The sequence below is a fragment of the Magallana gigas genome, chromosome 2 (genome assembly GCF_963853765.1).
Source record: "Magallana gigas chromosome 2, xbMagGiga1.1, whole genome shotgun sequence".
Lineage (NCBI taxonomy): Eukaryota > Metazoa > Mollusca > Bivalvia > Ostreida > Ostreidae > Magallana > Magallana gigas.
In genome coordinates this window covers 11,253,284-11,265,452 of record NC_088854.1, presented here as the reverse complement: position 1 = coordinate 11,265,452, position 12,169 = coordinate 11,253,284, and the positions used below count along the sequence as shown (strand labels likewise).

The 12,169-nt window shown below is 33.7% G+C and overlaps 1 protein-coding gene across 3 annotated transcripts in view; it reads left to right on the top strand.

Moving 5' to 3' along the window:
- Positions 1-1,066: 1,066 nt before the first annotated feature.
- The window catches only part of LOC105326374 (transient receptor potential cation channel subfamily M member-like 2), a 42,113-nt gene continuing 31,010 nt past the window's right edge, over positions 1,067-12,169 (top strand). For 2 of the 3 annotated variants that reach the window (XM_034444865.2, XM_034444864.2), the window contains exons 1-5: positions 1,067-1,210; positions 3,965-4,330; positions 4,798-4,983; positions 5,346-5,528; positions 6,644-6,865. In XM_034444865.2, the coding sequence (XP_034300756.2) occupies positions 1,157-1,210; positions 3,965-4,330; positions 4,798-4,983; positions 5,346-5,528; positions 6,644-6,865 (1,011 nt within the window). In that variant the 5' untranslated portion in view covers positions 1,067-1,156. Of the gene's footprint in view, positions 1,211-3,964; positions 4,331-4,797; positions 4,984-5,345; positions 5,582-6,643; positions 6,866-12,169 lie in introns of those variants that run through there. The other variant, XM_034444866.2, reaches the window with a different exon arrangement.

The following is a 12,169-nucleotide window of genomic DNA, read 5'->3' as shown; positions in this document are numbered from 1 at the left end:
GGTAAAACAGTCTATTTTCTGCTTAAATTTTGGCATAGAAGACCAGCTGTCCTTATTAAGATAGGATCGATTTTAGGGGTACCCCTGCTCTGAGGTTGAAATTTGCAAAAGACCTATAAAAAAAATTAAAACTTATTTGTATTATAGTGGTTTATAAAAGTATATATACATACTAAACCTGAAAGGTTTGAACAGTTCAGTTGGTTTCACCGCTGTCACATACCGCATATTCAAAGTTTTTTTTTGTTGTTTTTTTTTTTTGTTGTTATTTTTTTTTGGGTTGGGGGGGGGGGTGTTTCCTGGTTCGATTTTACCTGTTGGTATGATCTTTCTTTTTTTAATTATTGGTTTTTATAAACACCTTTCTGTTCAAATACATGATTAACAGGGGCTTGACAAGTTGACATGCTTATCTGACAAGTCGACATAATTATGTGACAAGTCGATATCAAGACCTTACAAGTTAACATAATTATCTGACACAAACAGAAACAAAATGTCAACTAGTTTGAAGAAAATTATTCATATTATAAGTCGACTTGTCAGATAATGATGTTGACCTCTCGATGTTATGTCGACTTGTCAGATAAGCATGTCAATTTTCAAGTAATGATGTCGACTTAAAAGAAGATTATGTCGACTTGTCAAATATTTATGTCGACTTGTCAGAAATCGGGCGTAGAAACGTTTTAGTGTTAAATTTTTAAATACGTGAATAAGTGAAAAGTCGATATAAAGATCTGACAAGTCATCATAATTATCTGACATGTCGACATAATCATCTGACAAGCAGTGGCAGAACTATGCCACAATACTTCCATGCGTAAACTATGTGAGTTGCGTCATCTTGATACATAATGCATGTCGTCAAATTAAATAAACTAGTATTAACAGTGTGTTATATTAGTGATTAAGTACAACTTTGCTTTGTTTTCTTACAGTACCATAAATAAAAGACAATATATGATTTATTAAATTAAAATAACGACACTGGACACATCGTAGTAATACCCAGCCCCCCCCCCCCCCCCCCACCCCCTCTATTAAATTCGATCGGGATCGAAGATCCGAGAGTCATCGTTGAGACTGGATTTCCCCGGTTTTAGGTTTTACGCATTGAATGTAAGGTAACGTTAGACATACAACATGACCCTAAATGGATGACAAAAATTCAGATGGGAAAGAGGTTAATCTTCCCAGCCATGCACAGGTAAATTGGGTTAATCAGAAAAATGGATGAACTGAATGTTTTGTCAATTTTACACTGAAAAACGTCTGCTATCAGTCTCTCTCTAACTGTAAACAAAGCAGCGTATTTTGTGATTCATAAGATCTTACTTGTATTTTCTTTGTTTATTTTCTATTCTCTGATTCTTTGTTTATGTTTTGTGGGAATATTTTTATAAAAATTTAATGTAGAAACGTGAAATGAAGCTGTGTAATATGATCCTGGGGGAGCTCAGGTCAATGCCCCGACATGTTTGGTTCAATAAACTTTGCTGGCCTGGCCTTGTACATTCTCTTGAATAACGGTACAGCAACAAAACCAAGATATATTGGGAGACAATAGAAGGTTCATTGTAGAATTTGAGAAGGGCACACAACTTGTATACTATACTGGCGTGCAAACAGTTCTCGCTGAGTACCATTTCTCGCCAGGACATTGTGACATCATTTAATCAACACATAAAATTTTATACGAAAAGTGAATGTACTGGCGAGCAATGGTACTCGGCGAGAACAGGTCGCACGCCAGTACTCTCTCCCAAGGATATTAATGCAGCACATTTTCGTAAGTTATTCAATATATATAAATACCTCAGAGTTTAAATGATATTCTTTTGATAGTATGAAAATATCCAACAATTTTTTCTTTGAAACACCACATATAGCTTGCCAGGTTTGAATACACAGTTTTAAAAAATGGGATTTTGTATTGTAAGCGATAGTACCATGACGATAACATTGAAAAATTTTGTAAGTTATTCCAAGTGACATCTGAATGGAGAAAAGATGTCAACAATTCCCATTATAAATCTCCCTAAAAAACTGTTTTGGTTTATAAATCTCGTAGACTCTCTGAGAAAACTGAGTTTGTTCCTGTGAATTTCTTCAAGTTATAAATTGACAATGAGTCAATGAAGATATGTTGGATATTTCCCAATTCATCGATTTCAGTTGCTACTCTTTCACAGATATGTGTATTTTTATTAAAAAAAAAAAAAAAAAAATCCAAATTAGCAAATATGCTGCGTACCAGTAAATATCATTGGACAGACAAGGAAAAATGTGCTTTTTAAAAAAAAAAAATTGGGATCATTTTGGGTTAATTTTAGATCAAAATGTTTTTGTATTGCAACAACCAATTCTATATAATTCTTGAAAAACAAGATTAATTATAAATATTTAGCATACATTTTAGATAAAAAAGTGATGTAATATGAAAGTAATTTTGGTCATGTCAATATATAATTTAAAATCCATCTTTTCATGTAAAAGCACAATGTTTAGCTACTTTTTCTGAATCTCAATCTGCCTTTGGTTATATTTTCCATCATTTTTACAATGAAGTGACAGTGTCCAGCTTGGAAGTACCCAGATGATAATTTTGAAAAATTGAAAATGGATCATAGATGTTGGGTAAAGCATAGTTTTCCCACTAGATAATGATTAGAAATATGTGTTTTGACTGTATCAAACAGTGGTTGAATTTGAATGTCACATACCAGTAATTCAAAACAACAAAGCATATTGCATTAACTATCAAGTTAATTGGCCCTACAGTTATACAAGTGTGAAATACATCTGACAAAATGCACTCACAAAATCATTGAACTGATGACAAGTCTATTATGAGACCTCTTGATTATTTTTAAAATAAAACTTCATAGTACATTGTTTCTGACATGAAGGTAGGTGTACATGTTTCATCAGTACAGTGAGCGAGCCACTGAATTGTAAACATTCTATTGGGAGAAGGAGCCACTGAATCACATGACAATGAATGATACACTTAATGCTGGCCCTAAATGTTATATGTGTATTTGAAGAAGGAAACCTCTTACTCATTTATCATGTACTGAATGCATATTCATGTAAAAGCTGCCCAATTAAGCCAGTTTGGAGCTGCCTTGCATTAATCAGTGCAGAGCTAGTTCCCTTATCAGATGATGGCACTGACTGCCAATGAATACGCTTTGTTTGCTTTAGCATCTTGTTCAGCTATGTAATATCGTATGCAAATCTTAAGAATTTACAAGCTTAGTTCTGTTGGTGTGCCAAGGGAAGGAAGCTTATAGGAAATGTACATGATATGACTAGTCCAATTAAAAACAGTTTGGTAGTGGGGGTGCAAAAAAATTATCAGATTTACTATAATTAATGTATTTAATCTACTGACCCAACTGTTGCATGTATGCATCTAAACTACCAATATTAATACAGTATATACATGTATTTTGAATCTTTTACTAGTCATGTAAAATATTAAGAACAGGTAAGAAAAATGTAATTTCTGGAAGGACAAGAAATCTTTTCAATACTTTGTATGGCATAGACATTCTTTTATAAAGAAAATGATCTAAAACAAAAAACCAGAAACTTTATCTTATACTCTTAAATAAATTTGGTAAGTTTTTGAAACTATTTTCTATTTTGTTTATACATATTGAGTTTTACAAAACAAAATCCAAAAATTATAGTGATAGGATAAGCAACTAGCTGTATCGCACAATATTTGAATTGTACACATGTACATAAAATTTTGCTCTCCTTTAGCTTCCTATTTTTTCTCCTTTATTATCCCAATACTAAAAAAATTAATGACAAAACTTCTTCAAAACAAGGTAATATAATAACTGGGTGTTCGCCAACATTGTCAACAAAGTTATTTCTATACAGCTTCATTATCCCAGACCTAGAGTTATTGATTTGTTGTGTAACAGTCTTTGGTTTTGTTCTGCAGGAAACCGAGTTGGATAAGATTATAGAGGAGCACCTTGTAAACGATGCTGTCTCCTCACATAGTGAGGATGTCCACCATTCCAGCAGTGACAGTGAGGGCTCTGTCCATGACACAGTCACCTCTGTGCTGTATATCCCCCACGGAGGCACCCAGCAGCCAGAGTCCTCCCCACAAAGCCCAGTCCCCTCCCCTCGGCCAGTCCTGACGTCTCAACAGTCCATAGTCTCTGGCAGATTCACCCGCACTTCTTACGCCAGCGGGGAAACTGGTCATGTCTCAACTCCAAGTCGACTCAGTCCTTTGCCTATCAATATGATCAGTCCAGAGACCCTAGAAGACAAGGATGAGAACCAAGACGCACCACTGGTTAGAAGTTATTGCCTTTTTATTTGGCTAGAGAGTGTTAATTGAGTAGTGCAAATAAAGTGATCTTCCTGTGTTGTGTACATGCCCTTTCACTCAGTTACCAGAATTTGTTCTACATAGTAAATATACTGTTACATGATTAAATTTAAGGAAATTTTATTTAATTTTTTGTTTGCCTTTAGAATCTTTAGGAAAAATATTTTCCTTATGTATACCAGGTATATATTTTTATGTACTGTAGTAAGAGGCCTACTTGTATATTAAGTAACTACTGTAACTACTAAGTAATTTGTTTGGAAAGAAATTGAAATGAATACTTTCAATGCTAACTATGGGTAAATCGTTCTCGCTGCCACTGGTATGTAAAACTTACTGTATTATGTATATTTAAAGCATTGAATATTTTTGAAAAAATCATTTTTTCAAACAATTATGTTGATTAAATCATTGATTTTTGGTCTGTTCAGGGATATGGCAGCTCTGACTCGTCTGTTGGAGACTCGACTGAGTATGTGGAGAGTGCCCAGAGAACCGTCACTTCTTTGGGAGCCATCTCCACTGACACTCAGGATAGTGCCAGGTATGACGATGCTCCGTTTCCATGTGGAAACATCCACTTTTGGATCGGACAGATGAACATGGAGGAAAGCTCGGTAAGTGTAGCAGGACCAGAGTACCCTGGTTTCACAATATTCATCGGAGTGTGCAAATTTCATTTATTTTGAAACTTTCACAGACTGGAGGAAAAGTTAATTAATGAGTAGGGTGGCTTTGCCAATATTGAGCTTGTCTATTATATTTTGAACTTTTATAAACATAATGCTTTTGATTTCCTGGATGGACTCAATTAAGAGGTCCACAAAAATCAATGAATGATAAAACCAGATTCTTTCTTAAGATTTATATGTGATTGACAGTATTGTTTTATTTTATTTTTGTTTTTAAGACTTAACACAAACACATCAAGAATTTTCTACCGTAGTTATAAAGTTGAGAAATTATATACATGTTTCAGACCAAGAAGCATTATGTGACTGTGTCGGCAGAGACTCCTAGCGAGGAGGTGACCCGCTTCATGGGTACATACTGGAAAATGAGGAGTCCCAAAATCGTCCTGTCTGTCATATCAGGGGTCAAACACTTCAGGCCGTGGAAGAACAACCGACTCAAGGAACAGTTCCAGAAAGGCATAACCAAAGTATACCTAATGCAATGGTTTTAAATCACCCCAAATTTCAATCCATTTTGGAGGTATCTATTGATTTGGCTGCTTTATTTTTGCACTCGGATGCAAAGTTTGTTGGTATATAATTGGTATTTACATGTTTGGTCCTTGAATACACAATCTAGTCATTCAAGTTTTTTGTGGCATTTTCTATAAGACACACCAAAGAAATCTTCTTTAAAAAGGATAAGATATTTCTCTTTTTGGGAATAAATTTTTTACAAGGCTGTTCAAAAAATAAACCGTAACATTTTGATGTGCTTTTTCGTATACTGGTTCAATAAACGTGAAGTGAAATTAAATCTGTTGAATATTATTTTACAAAATTATTGTAAAAAATAGGTATTTTTAAATAAGTTCAGACAGTTCATCATATTCTTCTTGGCAATGAAAAGTCAGCCTAAGGGCATGTTGATAACTAAAGATTTTCACACCATGGGTGTTACGTATTTGGATATTACATATTATTTGTAATCCCTCTCATGGTACTTTTTGTTTTGTTTAGGATTTAAATGGACTAGTCAACTGATTTAATCATTTAAATGTACAGGCCAGTGTCAATTATCATTTGTAATGGTATGTTTAGTTTTGCAATATTGTCTTACAACATGTCAAAAGAAATGTTTCACAATCAGTGCCATACAGCAAGTGGGTTATATAGAAATTGCCCTTTTTCTTACTAAATAATTACATGTATCTGCCCTCAAAACCAAGCTCTGTTGATGTGTCATACACATGTTAACTACTGTTACTAATTACTGTTAATATGGCTGGCTAGATCGTCTCAAGTATTCATCACTTTCCTGGTAGGGCCAATTATACATGTATTTTTGCTTGCTGTCACACATAAATATTTTTTCTGCAATGTCGCCACCTTCAAATCACACCAAAAAAAAGAAAAGCATTTATTTAATTTAATATTATTGTTTAAGTAACCCGCACTGTTGAGAAATGGAGATCTTGGAGAAATCATTGATTATAGCCAGCCAGCAATGCCAGTATTCTAAATGGAGTACAAGGGCTAAGCTCTTATTTGTAGTGTCCTAAGACAATAATGATTGCATTAATGATATCCTGACATCCTCTAGGCAGCTAACACCACCGAGATGTGGATTATAACGGATGGAGTGGACATGGCCGTCTCCAAGATGATAGGGGAGGCCATCAAGGAGGAGCGAGCTCGCAGAGAGTGTAAACAGCTGCAGCTCTCCCACCTGGGACAGGAGAAGGTCCAGCGCTTCCAGAAACTGACCCTGATAGGGGTGGTCCCAAAGAATGTGATCACCTACTCTGACCTATTCCAGGGAAACGTAAGTATTCAGGAGACCGTACAGACGTCATCACGCTGATCAGTAGGGGAGAAGGTGTGATAATCATACCAAGCCTGCCAAGTAATTATATTAACATTGTTTATTTGAACACAGGAAGTGTTAAAAGCAAATTCATGTGCCATTTAACAATGCTTGGCATCCCTTTCTCATTCAGTTGTATTTTCAAGAATTGATATTGTGTTTCAATGATAGCATGAGAAGAATTTTATTAAATCATATTGTAAAGATAGAACACACGTTATTTTAATTTTTTACATTTGCTTGTTATGTAGACTTTATGTAACCATCACCTTAAGACTTTTAAAGGATAAGATGAAAATATGTTTAAGTCATATATGAAAGATTACATTTAACATCTATTATAACAAATATTATTAATCATTAAGAAATTTTGTGAAACATTGTTTTTAGACACCAAGAGCACTGAATAGGAAGAATTTTATATAGTTATATAATCTCTAAGACCCTAAATCAATGCTTAGTTACATAGGCACTGGGATAGCAAGTCAAATAATTTCACATTAGTTTGATTGTGATTCTAAATAAAGAAAAAAATACTAAGCATTTTCTTAAAGAGGTTCGTTCCTCTGTTTTTGGGTAGCCATTTTGGGTCACCTCTATTCTAGAAATTATGCATCATATATTGATTCTACCCTTAAATTCAAATTTTATAATGCCAATTTAACTATTTTAAATAAAATAGTAATAGAAAAAATTACATATTTACATAGTTTAGTATGGGACTATATTTTGTGGCGGAAGGTTTTTAAGAAGAAAATGAACATTTTTCATAACTCAGTTGTTTTAGAGTACCGTCACTTTAGCTTCCTTATTTTCAGTTCAAAGAAAATTTCCAGATAGTTTGTGCATTAAGATATCTTCAGTTTGTTACGAAAAACATAATTTTACAATTTTTCAATATTTCTATCGACACAAATTGGCAAATTTAACTTATATTTCATAAAAGTCAAGGAAAAATGAATCCCAATTTTTGCCTAAAATCAGCTTATTTCATTCCATATCTCAAATTTTACATAATAGACCCATACTTTTTGTTTTATTTTCTGAAATTTTAAGTTTTTTCTGACAACTTTATTATAGTTTGACAAAAAGTTTGAGACTGTTAAATAATTAGGGCCCCGCAAGGATTTGCGGGTGCCCTATAGTAATCACTCTGTCCGTCCGTCCTTCTGTCCGTCCGTCTGTCACTCTTCCGTCCACAAATTTCCTGTTTTTTTCTAATAACTTTTTTTATGGTTGCCCAATCAAGTTCAAATTTGGTATGGTAGTTCAGTAGGCAGAAATACATATTTTGATGCTAAGTTTGGTTCTCTATGTCTTCTGGTTTGGAGCTAGGGTGGTGGGGTAGATTCCTAACTATGCATAAGAAGAATGGGCAAAGAGAGATAACTGCTGAGAATGAATGGGCAAAGAGAGATAACTGCTGAGAATGTTACCATTGTATACATGGAAGGCTGTGCAATATTTGTCCTTTGGGATTAATTAACCTTCCACAGGAAGAAAATCCGAAGCTTTATCTTTATCTGTCACATTGAGATTAATTACTGCACTGCCTGTGTCTGCAAATGAACTTTGTTTTGAAGTTAAGGTCAATTTTGAATGATGTGTAGTATTGTGTACATTCTTTGAAATATGGATTTAAAATATAATATTCATATTTTATTTTGGTTAAAATACCGTACACAATGATTTATAATAATTTTATTGAATAGAGGCAAAGCCTAGGTATCATTGCATTGGTATCAATTCTTTGTTTTTTTAGCAAATTTTATTTCATCCCATGTTAACCCACTTTATCCCGTGGATATGACTCATTGGATATTTTTTTGATATCCCACAGTTGTGACTTTACAATGGGATTTGCCTAGGCATAATGAAGTAAAAATAATGTAGAGTTTTATAAACAGTGTAAACATTGATTGCGGTGTATAAAATATGGGATAAATAGAATCTCATGATTTGTAGTATAATATGATTTTTATCCAACTTGTGTGTTTTATCCCCTCACTAAGGCTCAAGAAAAAAACACTTTAATTGTTGGATGAAAATCATATCCAACTACAAATCACGAGATCCTATATATTCCAGTTCTTTACATCTTCTGCCGGGCATTTTTCATCATTGTTAATATAAAGAGGATGGAATTCAAAGTTTTTTTCACTTCTCTATATTAATTGTCATAGCGGGGCCCTTCCTGACTGGTCAGTTTTCTAGTTTCATTACATGTTGAATTTGTAATGGATAAAAATAGCGTTTTATCAGTGCAAAAAGGTCAAAAGATCAATTAGGAGAAGAAATTGTAACATTTTTCTTTATGATAATTTTAATTTTATTTATTTTAAATAGTATAAATTTGTATTTGGTGCCATGGTTCATTCCGATAATAAAATATAGAGGGAAAAGTGATTTATATGCAATCTGCACTTTCAGTGCAGAAAGGTCATATTAGATACACCGTAGCGCCTAATGAAGCATATAGACCCCACAATTTTGTTTTGAGTTTTGGTTAAGCTATGTGTGTAGATTTCTAAAAAATACTTTAGGAAAAAACTTTAAGACTTTTGATCGCAGGATCCAACGTCCTTAAAGGACTATGTGCGGTATGGTCAAATATCTGCCCCCGATTTCAACCAATTTTTTAATAGTATCGTATAAAAATGAAATCTTCACAAATCATTGTAAAGAGGATGCCTATAACTTTACTCTTGATTTTAGTCATCATTGCTCACTCGCTGTTTATCTATGACGTCACTTAAATGACCTAATTCCCGCAAATTTGCAAACAAATGAAGATATTCTCATTTTTGCTCTATATTTTGCATTCGGAAGTATAGAGCGCAGGTCTGCTCAAGTGCGATTTTAATATATGTTTTTCTTCAGATAGTTATACATATTATACTAAAAAATGGTACTTGAGCAAGCCTGCGCTCGATGTTTCCCAGTCAAAAAACCGTCGGAAAACACCCATATTTTGCTACAAAACATCAATTTATCAAAATAATGCAATATTCATGACGTCATTTCTACATTATGACGTCACTGTGGTAATAACCTTTTACACCTTTATTTCCAATATGATTTTAACTATCTTTCACCTTATTTTAAAGCTATTTCTAAAACTTTGATTTTGGGGGGCAAAAATTGCATAAAACCGCACTTAGTCCTTTTTAGTTAAGATCAATAAAAATTAGGTTAATCCCCTTGAAAAACTTTTGATGAGCAAAAAACCAAAATATCTGCATGCTACCCTGGTACATTATATTTAGAATTTGTAAACTGTTGCGTAAAGTATCTCATTTTATGAAATATTATTTTTTTGTTATGAAATGGAAGTTAGTTAGATTTAGATTTTGCTTACTTTTAATAAAAAGCAAAGGTTTGACACATTATAGAATTTAAGAATCATACAGCAATAATATTTTGGATTTTTTTCTTGTTTTAAATTATCGGATACATGTATTATCTTCACATTTTGAAGGGGATACAATGGGGACTGGTTAGTGAAACTATAATAGCAGACAGACAAAATAAAATTAACATACTTTTTGTGGATTTTTGTAAGGAAATAGTATGGAATTTACTAAGAAAACATTAAATGCAATTTTCTCTCAACATTTTTAAAAATCAAGTTTTCTTGAATTTAAAGTGAATTTGAAACATTTTTAGCTCACCTGAGCTGAAAGATCAAGTAGGCTTTTCTGATCACTTTTTGTCAAGCATCCGTCTGTCTGTCTGTAAACTTTTTACATTTTTAACTTTTTCTCCAGAACCACTGGTCCGATTTCAACCAAACTTAGCACAAAGCATCCTTAGGTGAAGGGGATTCAAATTTGTTAAAATGAAGGGATAAACCCTCGTTCAAAGGGAGATTATTAAGAATTATGAAAAAAATTTAGTATCTTTAAAAAATCTTCTTCTTAAAAACCAATAGGCCAGAAAAGCTGTAATTTGTATGGAAGCATCCTCAGGTAGTGTAGATTCAAATTTGTTCAAATCATGATCCCCAGAGGTACAGGGGCGAGAATTTTTACATGGGAATATATAGAGAAAAATCTTTAAAATCTTCTTCTCAATAACCAATTAGCCAGAAAAGCAGTAACTTGTGTGGAAGCATTGTCAGGTAATGAAGATTCTAGTTTGTTCAAATAATGATCCCCAGGGGTAGGATGTGGCCACATTGGGTGGGGTGGGGGGGAGGTGTCAAATATATACATAGGAAGGGATAGAGAAAAAATTTTCTTTAAAAATCTTCTGGAAAAGTATTTAGTCCAAAAAGCAGTAACTTGTGTGGAAGCACAGGTTGTGCAGATTAAAGTTTGATCAAGCCATGATTCCCTAGAGGAAAGTGGGGCCACAAAGTTGGAGGGGTGGGGGGGTTATTTATGAATAGAGAAAAATCTTCTCACAAATACTAAGACAACAAAATGGGCTTGGTATTTACCATAAAAATATATGGATAAAAATCTGCTGATTTTTTTTAATTTTTTGAGCATGATCTACTGTTCTAAGTTGTCAAGATATTTATACCCCCGCTCCGAAGGAGAGGGGGTATACTGTTTTACCCTTGTGTGTCTGTCTGTCCGTCCGTCTGTCCGTCTGTCTGTCCGTCTGTCTGTCCGTCTGTCTGTCTGTCCGTCCGTAACAAAAATTTCTGTCGCATTTATCTCAGCAACTATTTATCGCAGATGCTTGAAATTTTAACACAGTGTTTGTTAGGGCATGCCATATCGTGGGATATATTTTTGTACCAATCGGACGTCAACTTCCTGTTAAATGACGACTTTGCTTATTTTTTAACCAAAATTTTCAAACAAATTTTCGTCAAAGATTTCTCAGCAACTGTTTATCGCAGATGCTTGAAATTTTAACACAGTGTTTGTTAAGGCATGCCATATCGTGGGATGTATTTTTGTACCAATCAAACGTCAACTTCCTGTTAAATGACGACTTCGTTTATTTTTTGCCAAAATTTTCAAACAAATTTCCGTCAAAGAATTCTCAGCAGCTATTTATCGCAGATGCTTGAAATTTTAACACACTATTTGTTTAGGTATGCCATATTGTGGGATATATTTTTGTATCAACCGGACGTCAACTTCCTGTTAAATGACGACTTTGCTTATTTTTTAACCAAAATTTTCAAACAAATTTTCGTCAAAGATTTCTCAGCAACTATTTATCGCAGATGCTTGAAATTTTTACACAGTATTTGTATAGGCATGCCATATTGTGGGATATATTTCTGTACCAATCGGGTGTCAA